Source organism: Biomphalaria glabrata, chromosome 1 (assembly GCF_947242115.1).
Source record: "Biomphalaria glabrata chromosome 1, xgBioGlab47.1, whole genome shotgun sequence".
In the NCBI taxonomy this organism is placed as follows: domain Eukaryota; kingdom Metazoa; phylum Mollusca; class Gastropoda; family Planorbidae; genus Biomphalaria; species Biomphalaria glabrata.
The window spans coordinates 13,363,964-13,382,935 of record NC_074711.1 but is presented as its reverse complement, the minus strand read 5'-3'; the positions used below and the strand labels follow the sequence as shown (position 1 = coordinate 13,382,935).

The following is an 18,972-nucleotide window of genomic DNA, read 5'->3' as shown; positions in this document are numbered from 1 at the left end:
CAAGTTCGAGCCTTGCATTCCCGGAGGAGGTTTGGAAACTCGAAGACATAATACTGTTCAATACTGAAACAAACAAAAGATTTGGCATTCAATAGTTTACATTAGGCAACTATTCTATTGCCTCCTTCAGTGGCGAAGCGACTATATGGATCATCTCATGGGAATGAGATGAATGCCTGGGCATTAGCTGTGGTCGGAACGATGTCACCCACACATCAGTTCCCCCCCCCCCTTTCTCCACGCAGCTGATGTATCCAAAGAAACAGGCAACCATGCAATAAGAAATTAAGATATTAGACCTTTTTTTGTGAACGCGATTTAAAATTTTCATAATTTATGTTCTTTTGAGGTGTATATATAGTTCGTTTTAATTCGTCTTAATTCTTACATGTAATTCGCAGTCTTTGTCCACACTCTGTAATACCCGTTAGCATAAGTCCACACACCACATTTGCAAATATAGTAATGTTGGTTCACGTTCCAGACCTTGACATTAGTAGGATAATCGGGTTGTTTTGCATTTTTAAGGTACGACCATTTTAAAAACTATTCAATAGTTGAGTAAGTGCTAAATATTATAATGTCAAGAGGATATACGAATATTTGGAAATCGTGTTACTACTTTTATAAAGAATAACGCAAAAGTAGGATTTTAAATGATGACCGACTGCGTACATAGCTTTTATTTTTAAAAAAAGTTTTTAAAAATCCTTTCTGTGTAGTGAGAATATCCGATTCTAAATTTAGAATTGATGGCGTCAGTGGGCTCATTACGGTCTATATAAAAGCCGAACTACCAGTTGGCGAATACATTCTCTCATAAACCCTTAGTCTTAGAAAGTAGGATTACATTACAGTGCTTCATTTAATCTATCCAAAGCTATAAACTTAATTAAGAATGACTGCTTTTTATGGTAAGTAGAAAAATTGGCATTTATATTTTCGTATAGCCTAAATTAGAATTTATATAGATCTAGATCTATTTGTCAGAAAAATAGAATAATCTAGATTTAGACCTAGATGATAGATCTAGTAGATCTATAAAAACTATTAACTATATATACTCTAGTCTAGTCTCCAGGCCTATATAGGTATATAGAAATATAGAAGATAAGTTTGGTACATGTAGATCTAGAAATTAAAATAGGTCTAGATTGAGACTGTCTTAATATTATCTCAGTTAGCACATTAAAAAAAATTTCAATGTTGGTAACAACGAACTTATTAATTATAATTAGTCTTGCGCTTTAAAAAAAAAAAAAAAAAAATGTCATCGCTATTTATAACTTTATAAAATTTGGAATTCCCGATTTTTTTACACTTGGAAACTCCCTAGTTATTTAAAGTAACTACTATTTCCTGCTTTTTTTTTAAATTGAAATTCTCGACTATTACTTCTAGTAGTAATTAGACTTAACATTTCTTTCTTTCTTTTGAAACAGAATCATATTTACCAAGCTTTGACTTCAGCAAATCAATTCAGTCAAATTATTTAATTGAAAAAGATGAACCAGATCGCATCCCACTGCCAAGTTTCAAACCTGAAACTTTCACAACAGATTTTGTCACTCAGCCCAACCATTATGTCAAAGCGATTGAGACTGATTCAACAGTTAACTCTGGAGCCATCCCCAAATCAAAACACTCATCATGTAAGACTAAAAACGTCTCCTGGTCTTCTGAGCTGACCACTTTAATGCCAACTGTCAATGTTGCAGAAGAGTGTCACCAGCTCATTCAGGCTATAAGGAAGGAGAGCGACTTCGTTCAGAAACCATCATTACAGGCTGTGAAGTGGATGGTTGATGACAGCTACAACACAGACTGTACAACTCTGACAACCAACATCGAGCTCATTGCTATTTTACTTCACATAAAACTTCAACGTTTTCCAACAGTCAAAGAAATTATGGACATGATTGAGAATAATGTAGAGCTTAACGAAGACAATTTAATACATTCCATATTAAAACTGTGTCAGAGCTCAGGTATTTCAGCTTTAAAATCAATTCTAGCATCATTTCACAATGCAGATTCCCCACAAGACCATACTTCCCCAGAAGACCATACTTCCCCAGACTCCACACAAGACCATACTTTCCCAGATTCCACAAAAGACCATACTTTACCAGATTCCACACAAGACCATACTTCTCTACCAGCAGTTTCGGTTAATTTAGAGAGTGATTCTTGTGTACAGGACAGTTCAACAGTAAATTTTGCCCCTGTAATGTCCATCCAGGACGATGTGAACATTAGTCAAGAGAAGCAGCAGACAATTTCGCCCGAAGATCACAAAAATATTCTGAAGTTGCACGCATTGAAAAGGGAGCAGAATTACCTCAAAAATTCATTGACATGTTTAATCTGCAAGGAGAGGCAAATTGACACTATGCTGTTACCATGTGGTCATGTGGTGCTGTGCTCTGTTTGTTCAGAATCCTGCTACTCATGTCCAGTATGCAAGAAAACTGCACTTGCTGAAGTGAAAACATACCTCAGCTAAAGACTGATCTCAGCCCCCCCATAACTGAGAACAGCGATGTCAAAAGCCTTGACGTCAATTATAAATCACTCAGGCTTCCCAATATAGGAGCATGAAGTCTTTATACGACAACACCAGGCCTAGCTCCATCACAAGCCTTGATGTCACCTAATTTTAAAACGGGCTCCCCAAGAGCGGAGCATTGAGTCTTTTTGTGACAAGACCAGAGCTAACTCCAACAGAGCAACAGAAATGGATGAATGTATTACAAAGATGTAATATAAATATTAATTAGCTATTACCCTTATAGTTAATTAAAATGTTAACTTCCATTATAAAGAGTTAACTGGAAATATGAATTCAATGTTACAACAATTCAGTAACACCTTATTTCATTTATATTATTCTTTTATTATTATATTGAGACCATTATACTACATCTTTAGAACTGGTCACTTTTTGATAAATGTTACAATGCAGTTACACCTTATTTAATTTATAATGTTCTTTAATTGGCATATAAAGAATTATATATGGAGAGCATTTTGCTAACATCTTCAGTACTGGTCACTTTAGTGATAAATTCAATATCTGGTTGTGATCCCATTGTTAAATTACACTTTCTAAATTTCATAACTGAATCAATAACTCTTCTTGCAGACCCATGGAACTCTTTCGCTTGGGATTTTAACAAAATCTGTTCCAAGTTATCTATCTTTATTCCTCCACCTACAAGAAAATACATTTAAAAACAAATGTAACAATGTTAATAACAACAATGTTAATTACCTCCAGTATTATTATTTATTATAAATAAAATATTTTAATAATTTAATAAAAATGATTTCTTCATTTTTTTAATTGTTTTATATTATGTCTTCCTATCAGTTTTAAGGTCTATTTAGAAATATATATGTTTTTACAAACACGAAACAAATATAATCTAAACATATTTGTTTGAGAATCAATGAAGCAAATATTAAAGATTAAAAAGAAAAAAAGTTTAAACTGAAACTAATTTTAATATTCAATTTAAGACTTAAATGTATTGATTAAAAAAAATGGAAATTAACTTCCAGTATGTTGATGCAGCAAAGATAACAAAGGATTTATTGAAATTATTACCTGGTACAACAATAGTTTTCACACCTTGAGTCTGAAACGAGATTAGAAAAACAGAAAATAATTACATCTAATATAGAGTAAATATTTCTGAACTGAATGTTCTTTATCAAATTTACTAGTATAATAATATTAATAATATTGGTCCAGACAAGCGATAGGATCATAGCGCATTGAGAAAGATAAAGCATGAAATTGCACTAAACAAAAACACTTTGGTAAAAATATTTCTAATTTGCACAGATTTATGATTGTTAGTCTAGATCTATAAAAAATGTAATTACATGAATGATCCAGTCTAATTGATACATTTCAACTTAATATTAACTTTTTTTAAAAAGTATTTTGTATGGATTTTTCTTGTTTTATTCTGAAAATAATTACAGCATAATTTTCAATACAGCAAGAATTAAAATCAATAAAAATATGAACACAACACAAGTATCTCATCTTGAAATAATAGAAGAGCACATAATTGTTAACAAAATGGGAAACAAAGCACTTTTAAAAAAGTACCTATACCTTCCTTATATGCATGCCTGCTAGGAACATTTTATGAACTTTTTTCATAATGGCAATTATAAAAGAAAGAAGCTTCCATTGTTTTGAATGCACATCCTTCTTCTGTCTCAAACAGATTCACACATTATAGAGAGCAAACGTTTTCTTTCAATACACCCCAGAGGAACTCTCATATCACCAATCCATCTTCAGGGTGAAGTTTTGCTAAGAAAATCTCGTACAACAGTTACTTCTTCTTCTTCTAGCCAGCTTTTCGCTGCTGAGCTGTGAGTTCTTTTACAGACTGTGCCAAGGAAAATACCCAGAGCAAAGTCCACTTTAAGTTTTCTACTGCAAAATAGTTTCATTTGGAGAGCTCTATGGATGGTGGAGAATGGACCTTTGGCCAACTCCATCTTGTCCCATGGATATTCCAGTTACGTTTAGACTTACATGTTTTTTTTAGCGGCCCCCGTAAGGGGAAAAAGCCGCTATTAGGTTTGTGCAAAATGTCCGTCTGTCCGTCTGTCACACTCAGATCTCAAAAACTAGAAGAGATATGAAAAATATTATTTCATCATTAAATCCGGCTTGAAAAGTTTAGGTGCAACGGCTACTTTTGGTTTTCTAAAAGCAAACCGTTTAATTTATAAAATTAATTATGCAAGCGATTTTTTCATAAAAATACACCAATTCTAAAACAATTACGTAAATGTAAGGGAGGCAATGTTACAATATGCTAACAAAGATGGACAATTTTTGTGTATTTTCAGTATCACTAAGTCAAATATATTTTTAAAATGTACAGGAAATGTTTACAACAAATACAAATAATAGTTAAAGACGTTTTTTCTGGTCAACTAGCTGCTAAAATTAAAAGAAAACATTTCTGTTTGTTTATAAAGGCTAATAATGCACTTTGTATGTAAATATCACGCACATTTTTTTAAATGGACTTTTTATGCAGCGATTTTCGTGCAGTAGCGTAACGTCGCTACATGATCAGGTGCTAAACCAATTCCTTAAACTTTTTTTAAAAATCAGATTTTATTTATTTTTTGTTTAGTGCCCCCATCCGAATAAAAGAAGCTTATTTTTGTGCGTTTTGTCTGTTGGTCGGTCTGTCCGTCACGATTAGATTTAAAAAACTAGAACTCTAAAAGCTATTGAAAATCTGATTTACCCTTTAATGTTCCTCCCATAACATCTCAATAGTTTTAAGTATCTAAAATTGATTGTTCCGGATTTTTTTGTGCAAAACTAATCAACGCCAACAAATGTTTGTTTGCTCTTCTAACTTATATTACATTCAATTTCCATGCTTAAACGTTGCAAAAACACATTATCAATATTATGTTGTTCCGTTTTTTATGTAAATAGCATATTAATGCTAAATCATAATCTCTATACTGACTTATATTTCATTAAGTGTAAAAATGTTCCGGATATTGTTTTATAAAACATGAATTATGCCTAATGATTGTTTGAAATCGCATAAGGCTTTTAAAAAAAGTAATTTACTAGAATTGATTACTGAAAATTACTTTTTAGACATTTAATTTTCTTGTAAAACATAACATAGAAGTTTTGTAATCGATAAAGAAAGTTCCGGATTTTGTTTCTTACAAATCGTCGCCAGAAATTTCCGAATTTATTAAAAAATCTACTAACGCCAAATAATTGTTTGAACTCCCTCTTCTAATTAATAAACAAATAATCTTCTCATTTACGAAATAATGTTTTTACGGATTTTTATGAAAAATATTTTAACTCACTACTCTCTTACAGTACATTTAACTTTCTACCTAAAACATTAAAAAATCTAATTATCGTTAATATTATGTTCCGATTTTTAAGGAAAACAGAATCCAAACACCAAAGTAAGGTACGAAAATCTCTCCACGTGGCTGTAGTACATCTAATTTTTATACGAGACCATCCAAAAAATTTAATTAACGGTATTACATTTATCTGAAATTCTCTTTTTCTTTTACTATTTATACAAACATCCAGAACAATCTATTATATAAACTTTTCAATTGTGTTCATACCTAAAAATTATTGCGATGTTTTGAAACGTAAAATAAAGGTTAATCAATTTTTAATAACTTTTAGTTGTTTTTTTTATATCAAGATAACGGACAGACCGACTGACAGACAAAACGCAAAAACAATGTGGCTTTGATCCTTTTTAAATAATATCTATTAGAACTCAGTGCACCAATGTCTATGAACCCTCGTTAAATATCTCGTGTAAATAAAGACATTTTTTTTTTATGGTACCGGTACTAGCCTATTGTGAGGTAATGGAATTTTTTTTCTTTGACGTCATATGAATGGACTCTTTAAATGTAATGTTAAAAGAACGCACTCGGTGCACCAATGTCTATTAACCCTCGAAAAAATTGCTTGTATTAATGAAAACATATTTTAGTCTAACTAAGCCGTGTGACGTAGTGTTTTTTTTTTCCTTTGACGTCATATGGAATGAATTCTTTAAATGAAATGCTAAAAGAACGCACTCGGTGCACCAATGTCTATGAACACTCGATAAAAGGCTCGTAATGATGAAGGCGATTTTTATTCTAGCTAGGCCGTGTGACGTAGTGTTTTTTTTTCCTTTGACGTCATATGGAATGAATTCTTTAAATGAAATGCTTAAAGAACGCACTCGGTGCACCAAAGTCTATGAACACTCGATAAATGGCTCTTATAGATGAAGGCGATTTTTAGTCTAGCTAGGCCGTGTGACGTAGTGTTTTTTTTTTTTCCTCTGACGTTATATGGAATTAATTCTTCAAATGAAATGAAAAAAGAACTCGGTATAGTAATGTTTATTAAGCCTCGTTATGTGACTCGCGTTTAAAAAAGGAATGATATCTTGATTTAGATCTAATCTAGATTTTTTAAACTAGATCTAGATTTTTATTACAGTATATCTAGATCTGGATTTATATTCTAATTAAAATTATTTTAGAGTCTAGATCTAGAATTTCTAGATCTAGTTTAGACTAAAATAGACTAGATTAAGATGTAGAATTTCAATTTCTAAACTTAAAGTGTAAAAAAAAAGTGTAGATTTTCATTTCCAAACGTTTTGATCAATATTGTAATGTTTTAATATACTAAAACTAATCTACTATTTTTTATTAAATTTAAATTTAAATTTACGGCAAATGAATCTTTGAAACATTATTACTTTTGACCATCGGATGGCTGCCTGGTCGTGCGGTTTGCGCGCTGGACTGTCGTTCAGATTTATGGATGGCCCAGGGTTCAAACCCTGCCCGCTCCCATCCCCCGTCGTCCTGCGGGAGGTTTGGACTAGGAAGTAATTATCTTCAACTCTGAAGGAACATCCGAAACGTGTAAAACATTTTACATCAAAATTAAATCACCTCTTGAATATTATTTGCGAATATGCAGATCCGACTTCGACGGGGGCCGCCTCTGAGTTTGTGTAACACAAACTCTCTTTGTAATCTTGTTTAATTCAGCATTGGAGCAACATACATGACTGAAAACTTCCTTAAAATGCTAGGATTATATTAAAAAAAAACAACAGGAAACACCCAGCCTACACTAATGCACAAAATATGGGAAAATTGGATTTTCAATAACTTTTCTAGTTTTTGATTTTACACAAAACTAAAAGCTTTTTTCCCTTATGCAGGCTGCTACATAAAGCATGAAGGTCTTATATCTCTACCATATTTAGTTTCTCAGGAACTGTTCTATATTGGTAACAGTTTTAGCATCCAAACTGATGTGGTAAAGGAGTCAATCTTACATAGTCATTAGTAGGGTATGCAGAGGCCATGTGATTGTTCTTAGGTCCAGTATTGTTAAAAATGTACACCTAGTGTCATAAAGCCACATTACCACACTTTTTGGATTAATAAGGCAGTGTCTACAATTAAGGATATGTGCAGTATTTCACGTAACCACACAAACCCAGCTATGACCTGCACATTTTGTTACATCTAATGCAGACAAAGTTGTTGTCTGTTGGGGGTCTAAAGTTTTATTTTCGTTGTCTGGATTAATGACTATTGTATTAAAGATGTACAATGGAGATTTCTATTTATTCTGACAACTAATCTCTTAGTTTTCTTAAGATTAACTTTTATGGAGGTTCAACAAACAACTAATCTTTTGAGTTCTATTAAGATCAAAACTGGCCTTACAAATAGAGATCCCATCTATTAACAGTTATGCACTTTTAGTCAAATAAACATATTTGTCAACCAACTTAACTAAGAAGCTCCTCCCTAATATACAACTTTGCTAAACTTGAACTCAGAAGAGTGCTGAAAGTCCAACTGTGACTCTACCAGTTTCCTGTGTACTATGCACTCCGAGTGCAGGATCTCAGTATAAATTGGCAACACTTTGTAAACAAAGTATGAACAATGTCTTAGGTCCACTACTATTCTTAATTTACATAAATGATTTACCAAATTGCATTACCTCAGAAACAAAAGTCAGATTATTTGCAGACGATTTGCATAATATATAGAACAATAAAAACAACACAAGACACAGATATTTTACAAAGAGAATTAGATGAATTACAGAAATGGGAATCAAATTGGAGCATGTCTTTCCACCCAGAAAAATGTCAGTTGTTAAGAGTAACAAAAAAACTAAAACAAATTAATTCCACTTATCTTATTCATGGCAAACCAGTAACACAGACTAAAAACGCAAAATACCTAGGTGTTATAATAAATGAAAAACTGTCATGGAATCCACATATTGATGAAACTATAAAAAAATCAAACAAAGCATTAGGATTTATTAAAAGAAATTTCTATAAATCAAATAAGAACATAAAACTAAAATGTTATTTAACCTTGGTTAGGCCAATAATAGAATATGCATCCTCCGTTTGGAACCCCTCAACTCAAGATAACATTAAGAAACTGGAACAGACACAAAATAGAGCAGTGAGATTCATAACAAACGAATATTCACACTTAACCAGAGTAATACCTTTAGTAAAATCACTAAATTTAGAAAGCCTCCAGGACAGAAGACTCAAAAGTAAAGTAGCAACTATACATAAAACAATGAACCATAATCTTCAAATACAAAAACAAAATTTATTATAATACTCTGAAAGACACAAACAAAAGGCACATTCCTCGTCCCATATGCTAGGACAAATTTGTACAAATACTCCTTCTTCCCTAGTGCTATTAGAGCATGGAATGGTTTGCCTGAGCTAGCAAGGAAAACCAGTGACTTGGCAGAATTTAAGTCATGCATGACTAAATGCATGACGCGTAGGACGTGATCATCTTCTTTTTTGAAGTAACGTCTGTATTATATAAGATAAGATAAGCAATGTTTCTGTCCCGTAAGAAATACATGGCACCACAAGTTTTGAAAATATCCTTGTACTACATTCACTCAACATTGTGTTTGTGCAAGTTTTTTCTTTAAAAATTTCACTGCTTTAATGTACGTCTAAGGCAAGAGACCCAATCATCTTTCTTCCCTAAACACAACCTCAGACTTCTATAGTTTAGAGGTGAACAATTTCTAGCTTAGCGACTCTTTTTCTCAAATATCTATTAAATGTTGTATGTAAGTTAATTTTGTATTATGTTGTCTTGTTTTAGATCTTTCTGTTTTTTAAAAAGCATTTGGTTTGTTCATAAATTATCATTATCTCATTCCTTTAATTATGAATGAAGTAACTTAAAGTAAGATAAGCAGATTTAAACAAAAATAAAAGGCTCTAAACACAAGTTAATCAAAGTTTTTTTCAATTTAATCAAAAATTTTCTCAGTACAAATTTTGGCTAGCCACAAAATTAAATCAAGAAACTTCAAGTAATGACTAGATAATGATAGGAAAAGTTTTACACAGTTTTCAATTAATTACTATTTCTGAAAATTATTTACAATATTTTTTAATTAATGCTGCTAAAAAAGATTTATGTATAAATATATAGAGTGAACTTTTTAGCTCTTTTTGAACAGATTATTGAGATTTAAAATTAAAGTCATTTTCTTGTTAGTGTCTGAAAACAGTATTTTATTGAATAAAAATTATTTGATTAAAATAGTATTTATTAGTACAAGCGAGCATATTGTATAATTTAGTAAACCTTAAATTTTTTTCTAATGCTGATAAAAATTGTTCTGCAAACATAGTATAGTGTTGGTCTAATCTACCTGTCACCTATATCAACAGAACTGTCAGTGATTACTGTGGGATGATGACAATGATGTAGATAGGACATGGGTCAAGGTCACTTATGAAGGTATAGAGATATCATCTTAGTCAAAACTGTGTTTTGCATATATAATCTTTAAAACTTTTTTTTTTTGGTCATAGACACATGTATACAATTATTTAAAATGCAGTTTAAGTATATATATGTATACATTGTATTTTGTTGGCAATACTTTTAAGAGTTCACATAAGTTCATTAGTAAAAATGTTATTTGCAGTCATGTGATGTGCAGTGATTTTTTTGTTGTTGCAATAGTCTAAAAATGGTTAGCAAAAATTATTCCAGAAAATAAAAAGACAGTGTTGCACTAGGTATACCTGAAAAGTAAAGTTTCTTTCAGTAAAAATTCAGGACAAACATGGTATAATTTGTTGAGCTTTGATATAATACTTTACTGACTTTGATAGTCAACATACTTAAACTGCAGTTGAAATAATGATAGTTTGATTGTGGCTTAGTGAAAACTATGAAAGCAGTAAGGGGGACAAAAGGTTATATGTGAAAATGCCATCCTGGAATTCAATATCATCATTTTGTGCAAACAAAAATAAATAAATACAAAAGATTTACTTGGCAAATTTATTATTTCTTAATAAAAAATAAAGAAAGGGTTAGTGCAAAATAAATGAATAAATGTTTACATTTAAAGTTAGCTAAGTCTAAGACATTTTGTAGATAATAGAACAATCGTAAAAAAAAAATATCAAACAAAACACCTTCCTACCTGTTGAACCATAGCCTGTAAAATGTTACAACCCTCAAGTGCAGAATTGTATCCACCACTTGACAATACTCTATCAAAACCCAAATTGATCACAGTTGTTAATGAGAGATAGATGTCTCGAGCCATATCTATAGCTGAAAAACAACACAAAGCTTACTGAATCTTCCATTCCTTTTTTTACAAATTAATAGTGGATATTTCATGAAGCTAAATATTAACATACATAAAAAAATTATTAAAAGAGATTTTAAATCACCGGAAAAAAAAAGATTTATAACTGGCATCATGACATTCAATGAACAAAGTAGTAGGTAACAAAGGGGAAGCAATTATGTTCAACAAAAAAAACTTAAAAGAAAGATTTCACATTAAATCTAAAGAAGTATCACTTACAATAATACTCTGTGAAAGATGTTGTGGAAGATGCACTCAGTTTAAAAGAATATTCTATAAAGTGATTCATTGTTAATACATTTTTACATATGTTGTAATACGTTTGCATCACACATTGTAAATATGTCGTCATATTAAATGTTATATTGACTTTGTTATCCATTATTCATTACTAAGCATGAATGTCAGGGGCCTAGGTAAACAAAGCAGGGCTTGAAAGACAACCCTGACATCTGCTGATACATTAGGTAATGACAGCCTAAGTTTTGAAGGGCTGGACAGCGCTGCATCATAGGATAGATATGGTCCACAAGTCAAGTCTGACCATCACTATTTTCAGGGGAGCTAAAGGAAAATATACGAATGAAAAGAGGAAGGCAAAGGAATAGACATTTCAGGTAATATATAGAGTACAAGTATGCAAAATAACATGTGAGAATAGAACAGAAGAACAACAATCAATAGAACAGATGAACAACAATCAATAGAACAGAAGAACAACAATTAATAAAACAGAAGTACAACAATTAATAAAACAGAAGTACAACAATCAATAAAACAGAAGAACAACAATCAATAAAACAGAAGAACAACAATTAATAAAACAGAAGAACAACAATCAATAAAACAGAAGAACAACAATTAATAAAACAGAAGAACAACAATTAATAAAACAGAAGAACAACAATCAATAAAACAGAAGAACAACAATTAATAAAACAGAAGAACAACAATCAATAAAACAGAAGAACAACAATCAATAAAACAGAAGAACAACAATTAATAAAACAGAAGAACAACAATTAATAAAACAGAAGAACAACAATCAATAAAATAGAAGAACAACAATTAATAAAACAGAAGAACAACAATTAATAAAACTGAAGAACAACAATCAATAAAACAGAAGAACAACAATCAATAAAACAGAAGAACAACAATTAATAAAACAGAAGAACAACAATTAATAAAACAGAAGAACAACAATTAATAAAACAGAAGAACAACAATCAATAAAACAGAAGAACAACAATCAATAAAACATAAGAACAACAATTAATAAAACAGAAGAACAACAGTCAATAGAACAGAAAAACAACAGTCAATAAAACAGAAGAACAACAATCAATAGAACAGAAGAACAACAGTCAATAAAACAGAAGAACAACAATCAATAGAACAGAAGAACAACAGTCAATAAAACAGAAGAACAACAATCAATAGAACAGAAGAACAACAGTCAATAAAACAGAAGAACAACAATCAATAGAACAGAAGAACAACAGTCAATAAAACAGAAGAACAACAATCAATAGAACAGAAGAACAACAATCAAGTTGTTTGAACTGAGTAAAACAGAGTTTAAAATCGCTGGTGAAGAATAAATCTAAGCTTTACCTCTATGGAATGTTACTGGACATGGCCGAGCAATGTCTACAGAAAAAAAATAAAAGAAAAATAAAGCAAAAACAGTACACAAAAAGAAATATTAAAAAAATAGAAAAGATTAAGAAACACTTGGTTCTTCTTTCTTCTTCATCGTTCTCATTGTTATGTTGGAGTGTTCATATGACTAGACCAATACATGAGATGAACTGCGCGGTGGTTTCCAAATCAGGGAGCTCTCCATATAGTTTTCTTTCTATTGGGGTGATTTGTGGCCAATGTCTTATACGGGCCTCTTGGTAGAGAGAGCAGTTTTGGAGGATGTGGTCGGCATTTTCTGGTGATACTCCACATGGGCAGATTTCACTGGTTCCAATTTTGAGCTTCCGGAACATGTGTTATCGCATTCTGTTGTGTCCGGTCCTGAGTCGAAAGATTAGACGTTGGTCTTGTCGAGATAGCTTATAGTAAGCATCATCTTTCTTGTGATTTGGATGGGAGCTCGTCCATTTCTCATTTATTTTATCTACAATTAATTTCTTCATTTCTTCTGGATAGAGTGCAGAGTTTACTTGTGAGTTTGTTCTCCCACTCTTGGCGAGTGTGTCAGCCTTCTCATTTCCTGCTAGTTGTATGTGAGCTGGTATCCATTGAATAACAGTTTTTTTGCTGTTGTTGTTGAGCTTTGTAAGTGCTGTTCTGAGGTTAAACACTTGGTGATTTTAAACTATTCTAAATTTAGAATTTTTTTAGAAATAGAATTAAAAGTAAATTTAAGTTTCTGTTTGAAATGATGGGTCTTTTATTTGGCGTTGATTTATGAAGAGTTCAGAAAATTATCAACAAGGTTTTCCAAAACAAATGACTACTTGAATCTTCAACTTCTTAACCAGTAGATGTCATTTAGAGACAAAAATATTAATATCCTTCTGATCTCAGATTGGTTAGTTCAAAGTCAATCTAGTTTCAGTGTAGTTTTGGTATGTAATGTACTGTGTAAGTACAAATGACCATCTACAAGTTACCTTGGTTATTTTGTAAAATACTGTAACAGAAAAAAAACAAGGTTACAATAACAGTTTGTGTGAAAACACAAACTAAAAATTGGCCCTAGAAGTGGTCCACCCAGGGAGGTAAAAAGGCATATTTCAATTTTTTCAGAAAGAATATTAGAATGAAATTCTATCAAAGGCAAATGACAAAGAATAATGGAGAAAGAAGGTTGACCGATCTTGTGTGGTGCCCCAACTGTCCAGCAGACCAAGGTATAGGTGAAAGTAAAGGTGAAGTTAGATACGAACCTGGCCTAACTGATGTCATATAATGATTATCTAATTGATCTAATTGTTTTGTAAAGGGTCAATCTCTTTTTCAAAACCTCAAGAAAAAAAAAATTTCTTAAAAAAAAAAAATAAAATTCCTTTATTTAAGTGTTCTATTCTACAGTGCCACACTGCAGTTCACATGATAATATGAAAAGCTACTTATTAATTGTTGTTTTAAATTACATTCCACTTACATGCATATTAAATAGATTTTTTCTCTTTAAAAAAAAAGTGAAAATATTTTTGTAAATGTAGTAGTTAGTATGACAGAACTTACATAACTTAGCAATACAATAGTCCAAAAAATTTTTTTTTTTGAAAAAATCTAAAACCGTTTGCATAAATGTGTAAAAAATATGGTAAATACTCACCTCCTTTACTAAATAGCCTCCCGTGTTTGTTACTATTAATAGTGAATAGTTGTAAAAATGGTGTATTTTTAAGAAAAAACTTTATGCTTTCAGAAAAGAAAAACGTAACTGTGCATCAGAACTTTGAAAGGTCTAAAATATCATGATGTCGGATTTTCAATATCTTCTTTTCTAGTTTATGGATCTAAATGGGACGGATGGACAGACAAACCACACAAAACTAATAGCATCTATTCCTCTTTCAAGGGCCGCTAAAAATGCCATATAGTAGCTACCTGCACGAGCAGTATGTGCATTGGACTGTAATTTGGTCATCTCGATGGACCCAGGTTCATATCCTGCACACTGCCATGCCCTGTTGTCCTGTGGGAGGTTTGGAGTAAGAAGTTAATTATCTTTAACTCTGAAGGAACATCCGAGACATATAAAACGTTTTTACAAAAATATAAATCATTATAACCCTATTAAATAAGATTGAGATTTCTCTTTGTTTCATTGTAAAATTGAACAGTAATTGCTCAGTTAACAGTCAAATTATTTTGGTGACTATCTTAAGTTAAAAAACAAACTAGAAGCCTACCCAGTAGACTCTGGCATGCAGCTGCATTGACCTCTCCATCCCTGAAATCAAATAAGTAGTTCTTTTATAAAAGAAATCCTAACCAAATATATGCTTAGTTGGCATCAGTGTAAATAATGAAAGAAGTCACATTTCCTTCAAAACTTCAAACTCAAATTGACAAAAAAATAACTATTTACTAAGTTTAATTACTTCAACATTAAAAGTATCAAATAATCAAGTATAGTTTTTAAAATATTAAAATAATAACAACAATATATCAAAAACATGTCTTCAAAGTAAAAGTAGGCCTACTGAGTTAGAACTCCAAACACAAATCCATCAGCGCCTGCTCTCTTAAGGGCCAGCAAATCTTCTTTCATAACCTCCATCTCGAGGTCATTGTAGCAAAAGTCACCTCCCCTTGATCTGATCATAACAAAGACAGGGATTGTAATTTGACTTTTGATAACCTTCAACAATCCTGTAAAATAAAATAATGAATAAGTCATTTTGCTAAAATCAATGCACATTTTGGAAACAAAAGAAAATAAAGGCCCTTTTGTAATGAAGTGGCCCAAGAGACAGATGTGTATAATGAGTAACAAAATGTTATATTTTAAGCTTTTACAACATTTCGTTAAACATGGCAACATACATTTCAAGTAATCTAATCATTTTAAACAAATTCTTAGATATATTAATAATTAACTTTATAAAGAAATGAAACATGAGTAAGTACTTTAGCGTACCAATGCTTGGTGTTGTCCCCCCTTCCATTAAATTTGCACATAATTCAACTCGACTAGCCCCTGTAAAAAAAAAAATATGATGAATACAGTGCAAAAACCCTTGTTATTGTTACATATAAATCTATACATTTTTGATAAAAAAAAACTATTTAGGCATTTGTTGTAACTGATTTACATGTCATATAACTTTTTACTATTCTTCACTACTATGCAGTGACCCCAACAGTAATTTTATTTTTGTTCATAAAAAATATGTAATTTTAGTTTGTAAAACATTTATTTCTACTTCTAACTAAATTTCAAGAAAATGAAATTTTACCATTTTAACTTACATTCCTTGAATTGTCTATTACATATTCATCTTATTTTATGTTGCATGCTTATGTGACAATTTAAAAAACATGGCAGAGCATAGAAGATTGTCACTACAACGGTAAACTACATTGGCAAAAAACAGCTTATGCAAACAGTATGAAGGTTTAGCTTGTTTCTATTTCACAAGATCAGGGATTATCAGGGCAGAGAAAAACACAACCAATGTCATCTTTTGCATCAAGTCTACTTCTAGAAAGCCATGTTTTGCAAAATAATGTTAATGAAAATAGAAGAATAGGGGCAAGACGTAGGCCTACATAATGAGATACGACTTCAAAAACTTGATCCACAATTGGGTCAATGATATAGAAGAAATATCATTTTTGCTGTATCACTATTAATGAATTCAATAAAGACTGTGATGTCTCTGGAAAAATGTTAAACTTTGACTCTGAATGTACTTCTGGGAAATGCGAACTGTATGTTGGGTGGATTTGGAAAGAACACGACAGAAATTTCAGGTTCAATAACATTTCCTCATATAAAGTAGATAAGGTTGCAAACATGTAAACATTATTTTTCTCCAAATTTGTTTGCCAAAGCAGAAGTTACATTTCGAGGGATCGGATTTAAAAAAAATTATTTTTGACCAATCGAGGCATATTGCATTTCATCTTGTTGTGACTTTTTTCTAAAGATTCTTGTCATTCTTGAGGCAGTACTTTCATTACTTATAAATGTCGATGAATCAAATAGTGAATTCCGATGGCTTTTGATCGTTCATTTTGTACCAAAGGTTGAGATCAAGACTAACATATTTGCATCATCTGTGCAGACACCATTTTTGTTTCCCAAGAGATGTGATACTTTTCCAAAAAGGAACCAACTTTCTCATGCCATAGTAGTCGTTTCAAGAGGTTTGCACAAGAGAAACTCAACAATTGCATAAATTTGGCGATGGAACTTTGTTACAAATGATGCGATAGTTTTTTTTTAAATTCCTGCATGAAGTAAAACTTGAACTACTGTAAAAAAAATCACCACATAATTTTTTCCAAACATTCTTTTTAACATTTGAGGTCCGTTTCTTATGGGCTGCAACATAATGAAAACATACCTTCAATCAGTGCTTTTTTTTTGTAAAAAAATAGATGCCGGTACTCAGTGATTAGGTGCCGGTACTTAGTAGTTGATTGCCTAACTTTTAACTACTAAAAATTAATAATATACATTAAAATACAAGAAAAGTAATAATTTTTTCAAAAAGGTGCTGGACGCCGTACTAGTGCGTACAGTCCCAAAAAAAAAGCCCTGCCTTCAATAACATGGCATAATATTTATTATAATTGTCAGTGCTTTTAATTGAGCCATGACGTGCGATAAATCTTTAACATAGAAATAATATGTATGATTCCTCAATGGCAAGACGTGGCACTGTAAAATAATTTACATTAATCTAAATAAATTGAAATAATTGAGTTTAATTCAGATTCTGATGTCTACATCATCTTTCTCGAATAGCAATTGTAGTAAAAAAAAATAGTAGAGCTATAACTATGGCAAAAATTTGTACAAAGCCAAGACCAAAAACCATTATTTCCGATGGTCTTAGGCGACCCCTGGCAAATCCTCCTTTGACCCCCAAGGGGGTCGTGACCCACAGGTTGACAACACCTGATCTAGAGTCTATATATATTATTTTTGCCTAGAGCTTTAGTCTTACATTTTTACAATCATGTTTGACCACTGATGTATTTAAGTCACATAGTCTATGATTAAACAATTCAATAGATCTAGATTTAATAATACTATTAATTAATAGAATAATCATCTTCTGTTTTGAAGTAACGTCTGTATTATATAAGATAGTTTTTTTTTTGTAGAGAAGGGAAAACAACTTAACAGTCTGAAAGAGGTTTGTGACCCAAACATTGAACCTATGGCCTATGTAATGTGTGTGTCATATTAAGTCTCTAGAGACTTTACCATTTGTCAAGAGAATTCACACACCTGAGTAGTGTTAATGTTTACATTCCACCTATAACTTATGTCTTAGGTACAAATAATGGAATATATAAAAAGCAAATTGTAAGTAATATTTAGTTAGGAGTGTGTATTTGATGATGATTGGATTAGTAGAAGTGGTTGAAAAATCAATTCAGAGTGAGTTAATAGAATAGTCACTTTATTTTATAGTGAATAGGATCTATAAATAAATTATATTGAAAATGGAATCTATAGATCTAGATTTAATAATACAATTAATTAATAGAATAATACTTAATTATTAATAGGAGGGTGGGTAATAACCGTAATATCCCGGGTAATCCCCCTTCCCATCCCTCAATTTTTTTTTATTCCAAACCTCCAGCTTGTGCATTTATTGCTGACTGTACCGAATCGACACAAACTTCCATTTTTCTAGATTCTAAATTCCAGTACTAGATCACTAGATTTAGATGATTGGATCTAGTAGTAAGTAGTAATACTACTAATAGTACTATAATAGCTAGATGATTAGATGAATATATAGTCTTGAGGTCTAGATCTAGTATCTAGATCATGGGTAAAACTTTGTTTACACCACTAGCCAGATTTCTGCGTTGTCAAGGCGCTGGGTTAAGACCAAAAGCATTATCAAACTATACACGTCTATTATATCAAACTCTATTAATGATTATCAGTCTGCGAGAAAACGAAAGTAGATCTCTTAAAGTGGGAAGATGCAAAATACGAATTTTAACCAGATTGATACTAATCCTGTTTTTTTTAATTTGAAGAGTGGGTTGAT

General features: G+C 31.4%; 3 protein-coding genes across 6 annotated transcripts in view; 2 read left to right on the top strand and 1 right to left on the bottom strand.

The window, feature by feature from the left end:
- The window catches only part of LOC106069509 (cytochrome c oxidase assembly protein COX15 homolog), a 35,243-nt gene that overhangs the window by 4,513 nt on the left and 11,758 nt on the right, over positions 1-18,972 (top strand). Inside the window, exon 2 of the mRNA XM_056022968.1 lies at positions 10,314-10,383. Coding sequence (XP_055878943.1) covers positions 10,378-10,383 — 6 coding nt within the window. The 5' untranslated portion in view covers positions 10,314-10,377. The remainder of the gene's footprint in view (positions 1-10,313; positions 10,384-18,972) is intronic.
- Positions 763-3,337, top strand: LOC106058553 (E3 ubiquitin-protein ligase RNF34-like). Its single transcript, XM_013216006.2, has 2 exons — positions 763-914; positions 1,443-3,337. The coding sequence occupies exons 1-2, from the start codon at positions 899-901 to the stop codon at positions 2,504-2,506; spliced, it is 1,080 nt and encodes a 359-aa protein (XP_013071460.2). The 5' UTR covers positions 763-898; the 3' UTR covers positions 2,507-3,337.
- Positions 2,873-18,916, bottom strand: LOC106069508 (copper homeostasis protein cutC homolog). 4 transcript variants are annotated; one of them, XM_056022986.1, is made up of 8 exons: positions 18,547-18,916; positions 15,867-15,926; positions 15,430-15,598; positions 15,136-15,176; positions 12,872-12,907; positions 11,081-11,214; positions 3,611-3,641; positions 2,873-3,214 (listed from the first exon to the last, which is right to left on the bottom strand). In XM_056022986.1, the coding sequence occupies exons 1-8, from the start codon at positions 18,596-18,598 to the stop codon at positions 2,994-2,996; spliced, it is 744 nt and encodes a 247-aa protein (XP_055878961.1). In that variant the 5' UTR covers positions 18,599-18,916; the 3' UTR covers positions 2,873-2,993. The 4 variants fall into 4 exon arrangements, with proteins under 4 accessions (XP_055878961.1, XP_055878970.1, XP_055878977.1 ...); XM_056022995.1 differs by having other exon boundaries at positions 18,578-18,916; XM_056023002.1 differs by having other exon boundaries at positions 18,764-18,910.

Excerpts from the sequence above, each read along its gene's own strand:
- LOC106069508 (XM_056022986.1), bottom strand. The coding sequence starts at position 18,598 with ATGGAAGTTTGTGTCGATTCGGTACAGTCAGCAATAAATGCACAAGCT. Across the intron at positions 12,908-15,135 it reads TGCATGCCAGAGTCTACTGG|ACATTGCTCGGCCATGTCCA; the intron begins GTAGGCTTCTAG and ends TTTTTTCTGTAG. Across the intron at positions 3,215-3,610 it reads GAAAACTATTGTTGTACCAG|GTGGAGGAATAAAGATAGAT; the intron begins GTAATAATTTCA and ends ATTTTCTTGTAG.